At 35.8% G+C, this 20,421-nt stretch overlaps 1 protein-coding gene across 2 annotated transcripts in view; it reads right to left on the reverse strand.

Annotated features, from left to right (window-relative positions):
* Positions 1–4,013: 4,013 nt before the first annotated feature.
* Positions 4,014–20,421, reverse strand: part of LOC130552866 (deoxynucleoside triphosphate triphosphohydrolase SAMHD1-like) — a 65,646-nt gene continuing 49,238 nt past the window's right edge. Inside the window, exons 21-31 of one of the 2 annotated variants that reach the window (XM_057331519.1) lie at positions 14,736–14,749; positions 11,646–11,854; positions 11,241–11,370; positions 10,549–10,640; positions 10,268–10,422; positions 7,107–7,252; positions 6,171–6,263; positions 5,960–6,079; positions 5,574–5,711; positions 4,868–5,095; positions 4,014–4,743 (exon numbers count right to left, since the gene is read on the reverse strand). In XM_057331519.1, coding sequence (XP_057187502.1) covers positions 4,489–4,743; positions 4,868–5,095; positions 5,574–5,711; positions 5,960–6,079; positions 6,171–6,263; positions 7,107–7,252; positions 10,268–10,422; positions 10,549–10,640; positions 11,241–11,370; positions 11,646–11,854; positions 14,736–14,749 — 1,580 coding nt within the window. In that variant the 3' untranslated portion in view covers positions 4,014–4,488. Of the gene's footprint in view, positions 4,744–4,867; positions 5,096–5,573; positions 5,712–5,959; positions 6,080–6,170; positions 6,264–7,073; positions 7,253–10,267; positions 10,423–10,548; positions 10,641–11,240; positions 11,371–11,645; positions 11,855–14,735; positions 14,750–20,421 lie in introns of those variants that run through there. The other variant, XM_057331520.1, reaches the window with a different exon arrangement.

Below are 20,421 nucleotides of genomic sequence, written 5' to 3' on the forward strand. Positions count from 1 at the left end.
AAGTAATTAATATTGAGAAATATTAGGTAGACTTTATCTAATTTCTTTTAGTGTGTCATGACTCATAAATTTAGGTATTCTTTACTTAAAAACATAGAATAAAATCTACTAATAACAATCTAATTGTTGCCTCAATTTTATTAAGTAGATTCAGAAAGTTTGCATATAGTTTACTTTTCTACCTAATATATGTAAGTAAAAATTTAACTGATTTGCATAGGTAATATTTACTAACGCTCAAGAATCATATTTTTCAGTGCACATGAGAGAGAATAAATGACGACCGAATTTAGATTTGTGGGTGAACAGTCCCTTAAAGAAGCCGTGTGTTATATGCACAGGCGCCGATTTCTTTTTTCACCAGTGGGTGCTTGGAGTCGGCACATCACCACTTCCCCGAACCCAAACCCCACCCCCACAGGCCCAACCACCGAAACGCACATGCGTGTCACCAAATATAATTTTTTTCATAAGCAACTTATAACTTATAATATTTTTCAAACTCACAATGAACAATTCGTCATTTCTATTACTTACTTTACAGCGGAGCATATACACAAGAAACTATAAAACATTTTAACAGCTTCTGTAAAATTAGTATTGTATAAATAATCCACACAAAACGTTTTCACTTAAATGTTCACTTCACTATTATTATCACATTTTTTATTCAGTGTACCATTAGCAAATTATAACATTAACAACAACCAAAGTTATGAAAACATTCACTAACATCTTTAATATTATCTGTAGACCTCGTGTGATTTATAAATGACCTCCCGACGTCTGTATTTCATGTGACGCATTTGCACAGGATGATTTTTTTCAAATTTACTGACTTATTTCCTGGATGTGATGGCAAGGCTTTGCGTATAGTTTGTATAGCCTATAGTTGTATGGTGTTTAATGATATATGACCGTACCTGTCAGCATTTGAGCCCCGTGATCGCGAACCGGACAAAAGATCACCGCGATCGCGGGTCTCAAATGTTACGAGAGTTTTTATGATAAATAAACAAACGGGAGACTCCCGGTAACTTATGGATATCACCCAGCACCCGAAATAATACCAAAACACTTCAAAACAGCCTCCATTATTCGCAAACGGTGGATAAATCCTTGAAAAATGATATATGAGCCTGCCAAATCACAGAGATGCCGATTCGCACGGGACTAAAATTATCACAGACAACCTCTGCAATTAATACAAATGACTAGCGGTCCCCAGGTAATACTAATCCCGTGTGAATAGAGATCGCTTGATATGCCCTGAGCACTAACAAAGCAATAGTGACACATAGTACACAGCAAAACCTCCAGTGTTAAATGAACACTATTAGTGTTTATATAATTCTCACTCAGAGTGTTAAAAAGTAACACTGAAGCAGAGTTAAAGTTAATGAGATAATTAATGTGATTAATGAAGTGATGATTGATCATTAGTGATGAACACCTGCTGATAACAAACACAATCACTGAAGAAACCATCAACAATAAGAAGTCACCCTAATAGTGTTTAGTGTTTCCTGTAGTTGAGCTCTTAAACTTAATTTCTATGTTTAATCATTTTTACTAGCTGTAATAGTGTATTTTAGAGGCACATTTATAATAGTAGAACAAAAGCAAATTATCTTGGCTCATAGTTTATTGCTTGCTTGCTCTATCTGGTTCCGCACCACTTGTGTTACTTCAGTACTGTCATGCGTGAACCAGTGGGCGGGTCTGGAGAAATAATGGAGGCGGTGTTCAACCTATAGATAGGTGCATTCCAGAACCTGATGTTTGCTGGGCCTGGTGCAGAGGTGTATAGTACTTGAGTATTTTACTCAGGGGTGCCCAAACTCAGTCCTCGAGGCCGGTGTCCTCCAGAGTTTCTCTTCATCCCTAATCAAACAAATCAAACACACCTGCATGTAGCTTCCCTGATAGCAAGAGAGCGATGAAAACTATTGAATCAATGTTAAAAACTGTTGAATCCTCAATGTGTTGTTGTCAGCCACCATTATTGTGATCAGTGTTTGCTTTAGTTGAGTTCTTGACTCTCGTGTTTTCATGTCAAGTTTTCATTGTCGGCTGTAACAGAGCTGAAATATGTTTGTTGAGGTAATGAGAAACAAGATCCATTAGAATCAGCTGAAGGTGGATGTTGTTGTGAGGTTATATATACAGTATATAGCTCATGAGATTGATGTTTTATTAGTGTTTTAAGTTTCTGTGATACTTCTGTGTGATTAAAGCAGTGGTGAGGTGTCAGACTTTTATTCATTTACAGGAAATATTCCTTACATTTGTCTTGTTGCTGACTCAATTAGACACGAGGAATCGGTGTATGAAGCTCAGCAATGTTGACAATCAACAAAATAAAACTTCATGCTGCAATGCATGCTGGGTAACATTTTAGTACAACACTCATTCATGACTCCCAGCATGCATTGCACTTGATCTGTTTATCTGAATTAATTGGGGATTGTCACCATTGTTCAGATGTGTATGAAGAGTGTTGATGTCTAAGCGTGTCACGTGTTTATTTGGTCACAGTAACTTCTCACTAGTGAACCAGAACATTTAAATCAGTCATGAAGATCAGATTCAAGATTATATTGTAGGAGTTCCCATCTTTATTAATTTTATTCTCATCTTCAGATTCACAATAACAGTATACTGCACCATCTCTAGTGTAAAACATCTCTTTCTTTATAAATGCACACGTGTTCTCACAGAAACACTACTGTAAGCACTTCAAGAGGAGTGAGAACTAAATGAAGACGAGTCAAGAGCTCAACTAAAGCAAACACTGATCACAGTGATGGTGGTTTGATGAAATGTCAACTTTTTTCAACATTAATTGCAGGTGCAAAAGTGATATTGATGAAATGCCATTAATATTGACATATCAGCACATCTGAACATAGATTCAATGGTTGCTTGCTGTCAGAGTTTCTCTTGATCTTGAGGATGATGAGTTTGTTCAGGTGTGTTTGATTTGTTTGAGTAGGGTAAGAGCTAAACTCTGGACCACACTCTGCACGAGTTTATCAGAGGCCTTTAGTACTCAAGTATTTTACTCAAGTACATTTATCCACTATCTTTATATACTTTAGTGTTTTTCCTTTTGGGAAATTTTACTTCACCACATTATAAAGCATATACATATGTAGTTTAATCCACCACATTTCATAAAACAATTTTTGATATGTTTTTTACCTTAAATACTTAAGAACATTAAAAATCTACTATCTTACTTTTACTCAAGTAAAATGATTGTTGAGTAAATTACTTGAGTAAAAGTAAGAAAGAACTTTGACCTTTAATGTACTTTCTTAAATGTAAAAATTGCCATGTAGTTTTCAAATGCAGTTGAGTAAAAAGTATGATATATGCCATGCTTTATAATGTATGGAAGTAAAACATTTCCAAAGTAAAAACACTAGTAAACAAAAGTAAAGATACTTGATCCCTGAGAGTAAAATACTCAAGTACTATACACCTCTGGCCTGGTGTCAGTAACAGTTGTAATCTCAGTAACAAGGGCGTTTTCAGTTCTGAAACTTACATGATCTTTGCGTGAATATGTTTCCCTCCTAAATAACAAAAGCTTGGGTAAAAATTGTAATTTTAATTCATGCCTCCTTTAATTTGAGACATTATTTACTTTTAGTATACAGCAGCTGCATTCCTGGAAATGTTGTGTCCAGCTGACTTCTAAGGTTAATCACCATAATAGTGTTTCACACAGGTGTTAGAAATGAACAGTATTAATTGCAGAAGTTGGTGTATGAAATACATTGAGTCTGTACAGTAAGTGTATAAATCGCAGACACACAATATCACACACACAAAATAATGAAACACCACCAGTCTTGATTAAAGACACTTTATTTTTTGTGCTTAGTGTAAATGGCATATATATATATATATATATATGATTTAATTCCTGAATCCTCATAAAAGATCAAATATTCCAGATAAACTTTCATCCTTTATAAATGTAAGCCTTAAAATTACGTCCAAGACATGTAAAGCTATCTCTACTTTAAACCCTTCACCAAAAATATAGTGATGAAATTACACATATGAAATAAACCTATGCTATCAATTATTCAGATCAAACCCTTCACAACATAACATAACCCATCCAAATCTTCTATCGATAAACAGCATGTTCTATTTTAAACAATCGACACCAAATTTAATGAATATCTAACAAATCAAAACAATGAACCCAGCCACCAAAAGAAGAAACTGTTAACACAATAAATCACCCATTATGCACCTAATCCCAAAGTTATGGAACAAAGTAATGTATTACTCTCGCTTGCAGAAATGCATTATTCATTGAAGTAATCTTAACATGCTTTTTCACAAAGGCCATCCACGGTTAAATGTGTTTTAACATTATTCATTTTGAAGATAAGTGTTTCAGAGATAAATGAGGACTGAGAAGGAGTGGATATTAATATTAATATGAATATTAATTTAGCTTTTACTCTACTCAATATATTTAAGAGACTTAACAGTGGGGTCACAGGCACCCCACGCTGCAGGGTTGGGATACTCTCCCTCCTCCACGGTATATGTATTTCCAGTGTAATCAACACCATCATAGAGATTCCATGTGCCATCCATCACGTCACAGGAATGAACCACATTTTTATTGTACTGCTCCTCCAAAGATCTGCAGTTTTCTGTGATCGTCTGAAACGCTCCATAAAAATACTGGTGATCATAGAGGTGAATCTCATGCTGTAGGAAAAAAAAGAAGCTTTGGATTTTTAAGAGGTGAAACAACACATAGTTTACAGGCAATCATCAACAGAACTTTGGTTGTGTACATGCGCATTCAGTGATGTATTTGTGTGTTGCTTACAAAGCAGTCCTTGCAGAAACAATGGTGTATACGCTCTGAAAAATTAGGGCCATCTCCCTCAGCCAGAACGCACAGTGGATGTTTGCTGTCAGCTTTGTCAAACACCAGCCAGTTATCTTTCATCACACGGATGGAATGACAGCGTTTCAGGTGCTTAAGCAATTCTGGAAACCTGTCCTTACATTCATATACTTTACCCTTGAAATTCTCGTCCTCATAAAAGATGATCTAAATCAAGCAGATGATAAACATTTCTTTAGTTATAATATGCAGTTCATCATCACAGCATTAATGGTCACTGAGTATTTATGGAATTTTGATGGGCCTTGCACTGGTCTACATGGTTTTTAAGGGCTCTTCACATTCTTTCGTGGTTCAGATCATCTAAATAAGTATCAACATTTAACAGAGTAATTAACAGATTACGTCGACATAAAAAGCAAAACAATGAACATGAAAATAGTGAGTTTTTAATTAAACTTAACTAATTAATTATTTTAGTAAAGAGATTTTTTTCATGTTTATAATAGCAATTTGTAGAGCTCTAAGTTATGTGCAGACTTCTGTGATGTATTATGAAGTGTAGAGATTACAATCAATGGCTTGTAAAGAAGGATTAACTGAGTGGAATAGTTTTGGTCTATGTGATGCAGATGACCACAAATGTTCAGTCTATGCAACTATGAATCAAACAAATCATACTTACACGGGTCAAAAGTCCAAATTCGTAAGAGCACCACTGTTTAAAGCACTTTACAGCATCCTCCTCCTCCTCATCAGTCTTCTTATTGTAGTACACCCTAACCCACAATTCCTCAAACTTCTCTGGCAAGAGACTGGATACCTACCAGACATCCATTGAATGATTGTTAAATAAAGCTCAACACGTCAATGTTAATTGTACTGAATCAATATCACTTTACACTCACAATTAATGTGAACAACAATCGAAATCGGCATTAACACGATGCTATAATGTGATGTTTACTTCTGGTGTTCATGCGGATAAATATTGATTTGAAATGTAATGAATACAAACCTTCTGCTTACCTTATCTTTTTATATGTGTATGTAAAAATATGTCACGGTTACCTGGTACTTTTTGATTTGGAAGGCTTTGTCTGGGTTCCTCTTGTTGTAGAAATACACGTTGTCAAAGGGGGTTTTCCCTTTCTCTTCCCCCACTCTCATGCCGTGACCCTTTTCAACCACCTGAATGTAAACATTTTAACAGTGCTACAGTTACTTACACTGTTGACATGAAAAGGGAAAAATGTAAAGAAAATTCTTGAACGTGACATACATCAATAATGAAATCATCAGCATCCAAGAATACAGTTTTTCTTCTTTTTGCCAATTTGTTTAGTGCTGTCTTCCAGTTTTTCTTTAGTGTTTCCTGTGGGATCAAAGACTCATCATATTATTATCATATCATATGACCTGATTATGGAACATTTAAACCAGTTACTGTGTTTTGCCATTTACTAAACATGGAATGCACAAAATGCTCTAATAGCAAGCACCCATTGAATCAATGTTAAAAACTGTTGATTTGTCAATGTTAATGGCATTGAATTAATAACACTTTTACACCCGAAAGTAATGTTGACATTTCAACAATCACTATTATTGTGATCAGTGTTGATCACTCTCGTAGTAAATTTTCACTCGCCTGCAAGACAATGTAAAGAAAACGGGTTTGATGTGTTAAGGAAAATTAAAAGTTAATAATGTGTCATTATCTTGCAACTCAACAGTGAGCGCGTCATACTTTTAGAAATTGACACAAAATTGTTATGGAAAATGACTTGAAGACATGAAGAATCAGTGTATGAAACTCAACAATGGTGACAATCAACAGAAAGAAAGCTTCATGCTGCAATGCATGCTGGGTAACATCATAGTACAAAACTCATTCATGACTCCCAGCATGCATTGCAGTTGATCTGTTTATCTGAATTACTTTGATAATGGTCACCATTGTTGAGGATTGTATGATGAGTGTTGATGTCTAAACGCACACATCTGTCTTTTGATTGCTGTTGTGTGTTCTGTTTAAACTTCTCCAGTCTTGAACAACATCTTTCCATTCTAGCTGATTATTTAAATGTTTGTTAAAAATGCTGTTAACATTGACAGATCAACAGTTCTTAACACTTATCACCTGCTCTCTTGCCACCAGAGAATGCAGCGTATGGTAATTCACCTTACAGCAAATGAAAATGTCTTTTCATCCCACCTTCAGATCCTTTTTGTTTTCATATTGAACGTCTGATGGTAGTCTGGCTTCTCCTACAAACTTTGGCAGGCGTCTATTCACAATATCCTCAATTTCCTTTCTGGCATTTTCATCAGTTGAGTACAAGATCTCCTCAAAGATGTGATCTGATTACAGAAGATTATTTTGACAAGTTTCTGTGGTTGCACATTCAGTGAAATATGTGGCGTTCAAATGTTTATATTTTTTGTTTTATTACCCCAGTTAATAAGATTAGAAGTGTTTAGAAACATTTAAAGCAGTAAGGCAAGAAATGGTAAATGTGTTTAACTCTTCTGACATTGTTTATAGGAGACACTGGCTGATATTTCATCTCTTCAAATCAGGTAAAAGCATTTTTATTAATTTGACAGGTGTGAGAGTGCAATGTGTTGCCATAGCAATGTGTTACTTCCTGTTTCCTTTTCTTTCAGTATGCCCTATTTTCTTTAACTTTTCAAAGCACACCTCTTTTGCAGGCTAAAGCTAAGAGAAAGTGCTATTATTCTATGTTTTTTTTTTGTTTTGTTAACGAAAATTATTATCTACTAGCCTTTTCCCATACATACATATATATATATATGTGCATATTCTTAGTTTTGTCACAGACAGAAAAATCAGGGTACAGGAATGTACAAATGCTTTGTCACTCCAGCTCAGGGGTGGTGAATATTGTTCCTGGAGAGACCCAGTCCTGCAGAGTTTTGCTTAAGTCCTAATCTAACACAACTGAACAAGCTCATGAATGTCTGAAGGGTTGCTAGAAAGCTACCCTGATAGAAAGCATTCATTTAATCAATGTAAGGAGTTCATGGGCTGTGGGTGGTTACTCCCCCAAAACAATTTTGCAGTAAAGTTAAGAGCAGTGACTTGAGTAGCTTCAATAAGATCACATCACTATTTTAACATCACCCAAACCCGTTGGAGCTTACCTTTCTTTGCCACTACAAACACATTTTAACGCACTATCAATCTGGGCACAGAAGGTAAACAACACGTCAAGTCAAGAGCCCAACTAAATCAAACACTGATCACCATAATGGTGGTTAGTAGGTATGTTAAAATATTTTCTACATTAATTGTGGGTGCAAATGTAACAGTGTTAAAAAACATTTAATTTAACTAGTTGAGTGAATTTTGTAAAATTAACCATTTGGTTGTATTCATTGGTGTTTGACGCCCCCCCTCCTGTGGCTGTTAATGGTACTGCAGACATTGTATTTAGTCCCTTCTCTCTTGCCGTACCCCAGGAGTTTTGAGCAACATTACCTGACTGCAATATCGGAAGCTGCACTCTCAGGACCGCACTTCTAGGAACCTAATTGGTTTTTACAGTGCCACCTACCGAATTGGAGTTAGGAGAGAACAGTAATACCAAGGACCAGAGCTGTATAGTCCAGGGGCCAAATAGTAAAAGTCCTGCCATATTTTTGTTTCACCCATGAACCCATGAGCTGATTTCACCAGCGGAGGAACCAAGTCATTCCTTTCAAGTCACAAGCAAGTCCTCAAAGAGTTAAAGTTCATGAGATAATTAAGTGAGTAATTAAATGATGATTGAGCATTAGTGATGAACACCTGCTGTTATTGAGAATCACAGAGGATCAGATGTTGATGTTTTATTGGTTCAAATGATGCCACCATCATGGAGATCAGTGTTTGCTTTAGTTGGGCTCTTGACCCTTGACCCTTGTGTTAGATTTCTCTCTGTATCAATGCATGTGCTGTTGTAAAGCAGAGAGATCAGTGTTTGCTTTAGTTGGGCTCTTGAGCCTTGACCCCTGTGTTAGATTTCTCCCTGTATCAATGCATGTGCTGTTGTAAAGCAGAGAGATCAGTGTTTGCTTTAGTTGGGCTCTTGAGCCTTGACCCCTGTGTTAGATTTCTCTCTGTATCAATGCATGTCTGATCACAATAATGGTGATGTTTGTGGGCACAAAAGTGATATTGATTCAGTTCATTAACATTCAGGACTTGTAACCTGACTTGGACTCGCCTCTCTTGACTTGGGACTTGATTGGGACTTGAAAACAATGACTTGGTCCCACCTCTGGTAATAAACAATTTATGGAAATCACAGCAGGAACACTAAAATAACAGTATTATATTGTGCAAATTATAATGTCTTTTACAGTAATACACTGTTGTTGCAGATTACAGTAGGTATGCTGTAAAATTACAGCTATGTGCTGGCAAATATAGTTGCCAGTTGTTTACTGTAATTTAACAGGGAATTTTTTTACAGTGTAGGTCTAGAATTAATAATCATCCCATAGTCACAAAATCAACATAAACTCAGTAGGGGTACAATCTAAGCTATGTTTTTAATGTTGAACTAATAAAAATTAATTCAAATTTGACACTCACACTCTGATTGTCGTCCATTCTGGAAATGCACTCGACTAGTCACTTCCGTTGTCGCAGGGTCCTAGAAGTGCATCCCCAGAAATACGGTCCTGAGAGTGCAGCCTCCGATATTGCAGTCAGATACTACTCGTTTTGAGTGTCGCTGCTGCGGCTATGTATGGTTTCCCAAGCTCTTACTCATTATCAAATTAATTGTTAAAATGATATGTTTTAAGTTAATCTTTTTGACTCAATTGATTACGTATATGTTTTTGAGCATGTATATAATGTGTTTAGGACTTTAACACGGTTGTTGAGATCACTATACATGTATTGTATTTCCTCGTGCATCACACGAGTTAATAGGAGTTCATTTCATGTCATTGTGTTATGTTGTAAACTTCCGACGATTTATTGTAATATGAGATGAGTGAAAGTGTAATTTCTATTTCTTTTAGTTGTAAACTATGTCTGCAGTGTTTCGATTCAGCCAAGCTGATTTGTATTTCTTTTTCTTCCGAAAAAGATAAACCGAAAGTGAAAGAATCCTATGTGTGAATGTGTGTCCTTCCACCCATCTGCTACACAAAAGTGATATTGATTCAATGCAATTAACATTGACAAATCAACCGTTTTTAACATTGATTCAGTGGTTTTTGTGGGGTTTTTTATTCATCTGTTCTTTTGTTATCAGGGCTAGATGATGTCTAGATGAGATGTTCAGTGTTTTATTAGGGTCGGAGCTCAGTTCTGCAGGAAAGTGGATCAACCTCTGATTTACAGTATTTTCTGCTGACCTGTAAGTTTGGTGAACTCTTTCATGGCTTCATCCACATGTTTATTTTTCTTTTGTCCTGTCGGGTCTTTTTTACACTTGATATCATTTAGTAAGTGGGATGCAGTAATCGCTGAGAAGTTAATCCTGACTTTAGCTTTGAGTGCTTTTGCGATCCTGAGGCAGAAAATGAAAAAAGGTGTCTCAACAAATGTTGAACAATGAACTAACATAAGAAACTTTCAGACTGGGTAGAAAACACTTCAAATGAAATAAATTGGCTTTCTAGCAGACAAAACCCACTTGTCTTCAATGATGTCGCCGATCTTGTGCTGGTAGGACTGACGATAGAGAGTATACCGGGTGTGAAACATGTCATATACATTGTCTGCCACCTGTGATACATGTTATGAAGAAGAGAAAAACAATTATTATGGTAATCAATTCATACATTACCTGCTATCTGGGCAGGGCCTAATGTTAGTACTATCGTTAATGTTGTAGATTTCCAGGGGCCGTGGAAATCTTGGTATGACCCAAGGATTTAAATCAGATCATTTATATTGTAATAGTTTAATTTATAATTATAATTAAAAGCAATTTATACATAAATTATGACTTTTTTGATATCCACCCAAAATGTGCACATCCCAGAGGGCACCTTGACTTCAAATTAACATAAAAAAACAGTTAAAAATACAAATCAGACTGATGTTGAAAATTTGTCATCCACAAGGATGTCCTTTTGATCACCAAAACACACCCACAATTTTGCACTTCAGCAAACCACCATTATTGTGATCAGTGTTTGCTTTAGTTGGGCTCTTGACTCTTTTTTTTATGTTACAAAGTCATTTTCTCGTTTTTTTAATGGAGATACTTATCTTCAGTGAATCTGCTTGTTATCAGCAGGTAATTATCACTAATGAATAGCGATATAAGCAGTTTTATCAAACATATGAAAGTCATATTATAAAATAAAGTGTGTAAGATACCGTGTCCTTGAAGCAGATGTGTTTCTCTTTATCCCCCTCCTGATTCTCTTTATGCACCTCACACACTCTTGCAGACTTCAGCAGACGCTGATAGTCAAAGCTGTTTGGAAGGCCCAGATGATGACAGTCGCTGGACAGTAACAGAGAGAATTAAAGACACAGTAAAGCCAGGTAAAGTTTTACGAGTGGACAGAATCTTACTAACTGATACTTCAAAATATCTCATCTTGTGCTTCAAGAAATTCAGTCACACATGTGACGTTTGTGACATGATGGTGAATTAATGCTGACTAATGTTTCTTTCATGAGTCAACTCTAAGCATTTTTAAAGTATTGTTATTGTGAATTAAAGTTATTGTAAGTGTCAATTAGCATTCCAAGTGTAACTGAATGTATCTTTTTTACCGTGCAAAGTAGTCCCATCTGCGCACATCAATGCTGTTCCATTTATTATTCACAATCTCATACAGGAAAGGTTTGTTCGTTCGGCTGCTCTTCTTGCCTTCTCCCTGAATTAACTCACAAATAAATTCAATATCATCTTTATTCAGATCAAAAGCTTCCTTCCTTTTCTCCACTATGTCCAGAAACATCCAAACCGAGACCACTTCAATCTAGGAGAATAAAGACAAAATGAAAGAAATAGTTTTTATAGCTAAATGAAGTTATTTATAGCAAATTGTCATCTCTTGCACATAAAATAAATGGAAATATGGCTGTCAGGCTAGATTATAATTGTTTCAGTAAACAAAGTTTTGGAATTAACATTTATGCTTTTAAACCCTCCCCAATGTGTGCTCAGAGAACATTGGTGGGCAATGGAAGTAAGATTTTTGAAAGGGGAGCATGCGCAAGTTTTCTTTTGTTGAGTGTCACCACTGTTAAATTTCATAAGGTGATTCTTGATGTCTGAATTATTCGTGTTATTCATTGTTTCTAATAGTGAATAAATCATTTCCAACATAGAAAATAAATATTTAAATAAAATCCAGAAATAGAAACACATCTACACTTATCTAAAAGTCCACCACTGTACCTATTACTAACAGAAAGAATACAAAAATATTTTGTCACCAAAATGTATCATGATTAAGAACACAATTTTCAAATGATACCACCTCTGTGAAACAAAGCGCAACATGATGTTGATTTTAATGCCCATGAACCAACTCTTTCGATTAAATTCTCATTGCATTGCCATAACAACAGTATATCACATGCACACAGTTACAACACGCCTAAAATCTTAAAATGTGAGAGTCAAGGTACAAGATACCAACTCAAGGAAACACTAATCACCATGATGGTGACTTTTGTTAGCTGGGAACATTCTTAAACATTTTGTATGATTTTAAAACCTTTTCAAGAATATGAAAAACCTTTAAGGAACGTTCTTATAACAAACTTTTGTTAGCTGGGTCTTCACGGCAGCCGCGTCGGCTTTAACCAATTGTCAATAAGTTCTTATTCTCCCCGAGGTGCGAGCACCACCTTGACTGTATAAAACGTTTGGACTGCTACAAGAAAAAGCGACAGCTGAGTCCTTGCCACAACGCGTGTGAAAAAACACTTCAAACAGTTCACTAAAAGGCCATGGAGAGTCGAGGAAATTAAATGGGTAATCTTTCTTTTTTGGCAGAACACGAATAGACAACTATTAGCTGCTCTGAAACATTCTAAAATCAGAATGAAAGTCTTTACAATGCTTTTTTATAATGTCTTCTGAACCTCTGATATTGGAGAAATGGTGAAAAGAATTCAATCGAAGTTACTTTTGTGATAGCTGTGAAGTCAAAAAAAAATGTTTAGATAAGAAAAATCTGGGATGTTCATGACTGATCAGAGTGATGTGACTGGCAGCTGCACGAGTACTTGATCAAAACAAACATCGCTGACACACTTAGACATCAACAGTCATCACACAAACCTCAACAATGGTGACACTCATCAAAGTAATTCAGATAAACAGATCAACTGCAATGCATGCTGGGAATCATGAATGAGTTTTGTGCTATGATGTTACCCAGCATGCATTGCAGTTGATCTGTTTATCTGAATTAGTTTGATGATTGTCACCATTGTTGAGGTTTGTGTGATGAGTGTTGATGTTTAAGGTTTATTTTAACACAATATTGTTTGGCTATATTGCTGAGTTTGGTTCAGTTTGTGAGGCGCAGCACTCCACAAATAAGTTAAAGGAAAGAAGATAACATAGCGCATTCTGTAAGTTTTTTCTTTTTGCAAAAGCACAATGTTCAGTTTCTAGTGCCAGTGTGTTAGGTGTGGGAAGGGCTAAGAATTAGCCAATCGGACAGCGTGTTATTGAAGGGGGTGCAATCTGGCAGGGGTGCATTTCTCGGCACGACACCAGATCGGATTTTGGAGGTGACGGATCCGGATCTGGCTTGTTCCGGCACAAATTAAGCCCTGTCCTAACCCTAACAGAAGTAAAGCAATTTACTGAACCCCAACAAGTTCACAAAGATACAGGATTACCCTGAAAGTACACATCGTCCTACATCTGGGAGACATCTATTTTTTATTGTTTGCTTATTTGCAATACATCTGCTGTCAGATAGACCTCTAGGAGATTTCTGAAAGATGTTTCTGATTTAGAATGGATGCAAAACTGCTCTCTCTGAGATGTTTAGAAGTGTTTACAAAGCAGGTTTTTTCCAGATCTTTAGCAGACATCTTACAGGTATACTGTATCTGTGCTATCTGTGATCAAAACACCACCCAGATAGCACCCTGACAGCAAGTGAGCCGATGAAAAGTTTCTTAAAAGTGCATACGTGTAATTCATAGAATGAACGTACAGACACACAGACAACAGCCTCTCTTTCAAATATGCAATTTATGAATCGCAAATGATCTTGAAATTGGGTGCAGCTGCACAGCAAAATCACCAGTGTTAAAAAATGTCAAATTAACACTCACAGTGTATATATAATCCACACTCTCAAAGTGTGGATTATATATACACTGTGAGAGTTAATTTGACCTTTTTTAACACTGGCGATTTTGCTGTGTGAACAGTTTCATATCTCTGCTTTGTAAGTGATGTCTAATTAATATCATTGACATATACCCAGACCGCAAACAACCATTGAATCAATGTTAAAAATACTTGATTTGTCAATGTTAATTGCATTGAGTCAATATCACTTTGGTGCTAAACACAAAATATTTTGCATACGCACACTCTACAATCAAATCTGTGCGTATGGATGTTTTATAAATGAAGCTCCTGCTGTGTAAAAAAATCTGATAATCTTACAGACATCTAGATATTTATATGACATCTGACAGTAGCTGCCTCAGAGGCGTATTACAGATGAGCAAACTATGTCTTGCTGGTGTAAATGCAGACATCAAATAGACGTCTCCCAGATGCATGTGTGCTAGCAAGGAATTATCTTCCCTTTATAAGGCAACTATATGAAGGTGTTTGTGCAATTCAATATATTTATATAGGAGAGTTTTGATGCTTACCTTCCACTCTTCACCTAACAAAAAAAAGAAAAAATAGTCATTAGATGATTTATCAAATGTTACAGTTTAAGCTTCAACATCACCAATAGGCTACAGAAAAATGATATATAGAAACATATGTAAAACACATATAAAACATAACATACATGTTGTAGGAGCCATTAATACTGTATTGTTTAAGTTTGTTTGAATTATTTTCTGCCCATTTAAAGGGATAGTTCACCCAAAAATGAACATTCTGTCATCATTTACTCACACTCAGGTTGTTCCAATCCTGTTTGAGTTTCTTTGTTCTGCAGAACACAAATGAAGATATTTGGAAGAATGTCAGTAACCAAACAGATCTCATCCCCCATTTACTGCCATGGAAAATAAACACTTTGGGAGTCAATGTGGGATGAGATCGTTGTGGTTACTGACATTCTTCCAAATATCTTTCTTTATGTTTAGGAGAACAAAGAAAATTTTACAGGTTTGGAACAATCTGAGGGTGAGTAAATGATGACCGAATTTTCATTTTTGGTGAACTATCCCCTGAGCTGTAGGGGGTGCTAGTGTGTTGTTGAGGTGAGCATATGGTTTTCAAACCACACGTTCAAACAGAGGAATAAACACAATGTAATTGGATCTTTTATATAAAGAAATGGAAATAGTTTTATTGGGAATATGTGTTTTCATAATTTACTAGTTAGATTTGCCATTATACGAAATGTTTGAAAACCATGCTGGATTTCTCACGTTGGACATTATGAATGGAATTCCAAACAGAGTGGAAAGGCAACTTTACTACGCAACTGAATTCACGATCGTGACGCAGCCGCCAATTCAAGTTTGACTGTTTTTGTTAGCCTTTGTTTGTTAAGTTGACAAGTTCTGTTGCTACTTTCTGATTACGTTTCTGGCTGCATTTGAACATATTTGGCTTAAACATATGGCTATAAAACGTTGATCATTTAATAATTGTTGAAATGATCAAATGTATTTTTTTACTTCCAAATAGGTGTCCAGTAATCTACCTAACTGTACTCAAAATTGTGAAAAAGTTCATTTATCTTACAACTTTTGCGTGTGTTTAACGATTTTGATATTTTGAGTTCCACGGACACAAAAATAAGAAGTAACTTAACTCAAAAATGTTTAATTATATCTTCCATTGACATCAGAGCGATTCCCAGCATGCTTTGTGTGGACTGGATAATGGAAGTAAATCTTGAAAATAAAGTTTTATTTCATGTATTTATATTAAAATTACAACGGGAGGAGGCTTATAAATGTTTAGTATTCAGTTCTTTAAAGAGTTTTGTACATTAGTGATTATTTTGAGGTATATAAGCTTCCACAATTTTAACTTATCAGGGTTTAAAGTGTACCCTAATTGAAGTAGCTGATTAGTAGGATCATGATTTTGCATGCCATTATAAGAACGACCGCCCGACACCTAATATACTATTATATTTATGATTAACAATCAATTCTTTTATTAGTTAGAAACTAAAGAATACTAATGAATTGCTATGAATACAGGACTCATCAGTTGTCTTATGAATGACTTGTTTGTCATTGAGTAAGTGTTGCTGATGCAGAGTAGGCCCTTCGTTACCAAACACCAAATATCTAAAACAATTATGAGTCATTTGCAAACTGTTAAACATTAAACTGTTGGTTACTTCAAAGCTGACAGCGAGTCTACACCAGACGTGACTGGCACAACACGAAAGCCAACAGCTTGTTCTTGATGGGTTTGTTGTGTTGCGTCGCGCTGCATGCGGTGTGGACAAAATGTTAAATTATAATGGGTTCTAATGCTTTCTATTGTCTTTTATCGTGTAGACATGGTGTAAGCTTTATCTGGGAGATTACAGATATGCAAATATTTGATCTGTTAACTTGTTACATATGTCAGATTTATCAGGTAGCGAAAAGCTGTTGCTATCAAACATTGTTTACTTAATCAACTGAGTCAGTGTAAAGGTGAATGGATAGATCAATAAGCCAATCAATCAAGATACATCAATAAGCCAATTGATTGATGGAAGGTTTGAAATATAAAACATAAGAATAAAACATATTAAGCATTAGCTTGATTAGTGTTTCATTTAGTAGGGTGGTTGACTCTTGACTTTAAAGGGATACTTCACCCAAAAATGAAAATTCTGTCATCATTTATTCACCTTCGAGTTGTTCCAAATCTCTATACATTTCTTTGTTCTGATGAACAGAGAAAGATTGCTTATAACCAAACAGACCCATTGACTCCCATAGTAGGAAAAATACTTTTTTTTGTTCTGTTGAACACAAAAGAAGATATTTTAAAGAATGTGGGACAGCAAACAGTTCTGGGGCACTTTTGACTACCATTGTATTTTTTCCTACTATGGGAGTCAATGGCTGGCAAGATCTGTCTGGTTATAAGCATTCTTCCAAATATCTTTCTCTCTGTTCATCAGAACAAAGACATTTATACAGATTTGGAAGAACTCAAAGGTGAGTAAATGATGACAGAATTTTTATTTTTGGGTGAAGTTTCCCTTTAAAGTGTTTTCCTGTCATTGCTGAAGCGTTTTATAATGAACACCTGTGCCATGATATTGAAAGACAAAGATAGATGCACAGTTTTCTACAGTTGGAAGTCAATCAACAAATTTCATGCAATAAGTTAGCATTACTCGACAGCAATGTTTATGAGCAAGTGCTGCTGTTTTCATAAAAACATTTCAAAAAACATTTCTTACAAGACCATTGAGAAGCATTTGAAGATTCCACATAGAAACCTCATTGATGGTGACAAACAATATATAATGTTTGTACTGCTGGTACCCAGCATGCATTGCAGTATGAAGCATTTCATTTGATTGTCACCATTGATGAGGTTTATATGTGGAGTTCCTAAGTTTTTATCAATGACCCTACAAATACTTTACATTAAACAGCTCGGTCCGTGTAACGCTTTGCAGTTCTTTTTTCAATTTTCACCATCAAAATTAATCAAATGAAAATTGGTTTCAAACTTTCATTTTCAATTTTCATGGGTACTTCACAAATGGATAATTGTCTCTCAGTTTCATTTTCAATTATACGTGTTTGGGTAATTGCTTCAGAATTTCTGATTTTCGAACAAACACAAAAATTACTTGTTTTTCTAATTTTACATTTATGTGCTTGAGCTTGCAGCTGGATCGTACCATTATCGCCGGTGGTAGGGGTGTAGTCTACAGCCGCCCTCGGACCCACAACGCTGTCGCGTTATGAAAGGCCTACGGTTTATCTAATCATATGTATCTCCCTTATGTATTACACATGTATTAAATATATTTTTACTAACACTACTGTCTGGTCTGTAATCATTAATCTATTCGACATCGGTTGCCGTTTTGGTTTTAGTCAGTAGTGCTGCGGATCTGTATGTCATTGGGAACGGCCGGCAGTAAGTGCAGTGAGTGCACGCACAAAGAGTAGAAGTGATGGATAACTTGTATCAGTCGCAGCCCGAGTAATGACGTACGGTGGCGTATTGCTGCCACATACATTTTATTTTTCCACTCAATTATGTCATAATAACGAGATCATATGTCGTTAAAACAATATATTTTCTAGTTTTGACGGGATAATACAAGTGTAAATTTGGTTTGAGAAGTGGGGGGACACAAAATGGGGGGAAATGTTTTTTATTTGAATCCTATCACAAATTCAAAATACCTATATTTTGCGTTGTTTTTGATTGTTTAAATTGATTCAACCAAAATGTGTTTTTATTGTGTAGCAAAAGTGGATGTTCATGAAGGGGGAAATGCGAGTACTGACTGAGAAACGGAGGAAAACTTGGCTTGTAAACCTGAATCTGCGGTCGGAAGGAGACGAGGATGACTTTCTAAAATGCTTAACGAGGTTTAACGTACCGTTGTCATGTCAAGCCTTGTCATAAACACTAACTGCTTTTAAAAGAACGAATCCTTATTAAACAAAAAAAGTAATAAATCACGCGTTGTGCGTTTCTTCCCCACAGAAGTCCATTATAAGGAAACAGCTTTAACATAGCCTACCGAAACAACGACCATGTAAAAACAGGTTTCTATTCAATTCATATCAAAACCACTTGATTGAAAACAATCTTTCAGTGATCTTTTTTTAGAGTGTGCACGCGACGCGCGCATCGACACAGGCAGACTCTTTGTGTCCTGCTTCTTCCTAGTAGGCTACATCTCTGTGGCGATGACGGCATGTGGTTAAAAAATCATTACAAACACATTGATAGTTAGGGGGACACGAACGGGATTTTGAAAAGTGAGGGGGACATGTCCCCCCTGTCCACAGTGGAAATGACGTCCCTGGGATAATATGGCGTTTAAACGATATATTTTCTTGTTATAAAGGAATAATATGACGTCTCATAATAATTACACATTAACCGTAAAAGCGACGTGTTTTCTAGATGCACATTCTACCAACCGACGGATCACACTTTCATATGAATCAAGCGCACTCCACTCACTCATTGTCCAGAGTGACAATGTGGTTAACGTGCAAAGGTAACGGTGATCTGATATAAACAGTAGTACGCACTGTAAACCCCTACCACCGGCGATAATGGTACGATCCAGCTGCAAGCACATAAATGTAAAATTAGAAAAACAAGTAATTTTTGTGTTTGTTCGAAAATCAGAAATTCTGAAGCAATTACCCAAACACGTATAATTGAAAATGAAACTGAGAGACAATTATCCATTTGTGAAGTACCCATGAACATTGAAAATGAAAGTTTGAAACCAATTTTCATTTGATTAATTTTGATGGTAAAAATTGAAAAAAGAACTGAAAAGCATTACACGGACCGAGCTCCATTTGCTTCAGCAACATTTCTATAAGTTAACACTACATTACTTCACAATATTTGTAGATTGACAGCATTCAACTGAAGGAAACTGCACGTCTGTCTTAATCTCTCAATATCAAAGCACAGATGTTCTTTATAAACAACACAGCAATGAAGTACAGACACGTTAAAGTCAAGAGTCAACAGCCAAACTAAATGAATAAATGGTGATTCTAACGGTAATGATAAATATGTTTTATTCATATATGATCATGTAATCTTTAGCTACATGTGACTCGTATATTTATGTATTTGGGTAAATATTTGTGAACTATATGAAATGGCCATTTTTGTAATATTTTGAAATATATGTTGCATATATGTATACGTATTTGACATATATTTTTACATGTATCTGTGGAAACCATATATGGACATGTGTTTTACATACTGTATATTTCCATGTTTATTTGTTTTTTGTATATGCATGCACGCGATGCAGAGGTCTAAGTGAGTGACAGATGCATGCTTTGCAGAATCAGATCTAGAAGCAACGCTGCAAAACAATGTTAAAGATCGCTGTGTTATAATGAAGAGTGTAAAATGATTTTCAGTTCATGTCAAAACTATGGCAGAAACACTGCTTCTGTTCGCCTTTGCGTTCAGGGCAGGAGTGGTACTCTCCGGCCACTCACAATCACGTTCATGAAGGAAATGATGAGATGCTTAGAACTTAACAAGACGGGGAATTGCAAATTGCCCTCATTGTAGTCCATCAAAATGACTTTTCACTGGTAAAAAATCTGTCAATGACAGAAATGTTTCAAGTAACGCGACCTCTGGCTTATTGTAAGAAATTAAAAATAAACTTGCGGA

The sequence above is a fragment of the Triplophysa rosa genome, linkage group LG4 (assembly GCF_024868665.1).
Source record: "Triplophysa rosa linkage group LG4, Trosa_1v2, whole genome shotgun sequence".
Lineage (NCBI taxonomy): Eukaryota > Metazoa > Chordata > Actinopteri > Cypriniformes > Nemacheilidae > Triplophysa > Triplophysa rosa.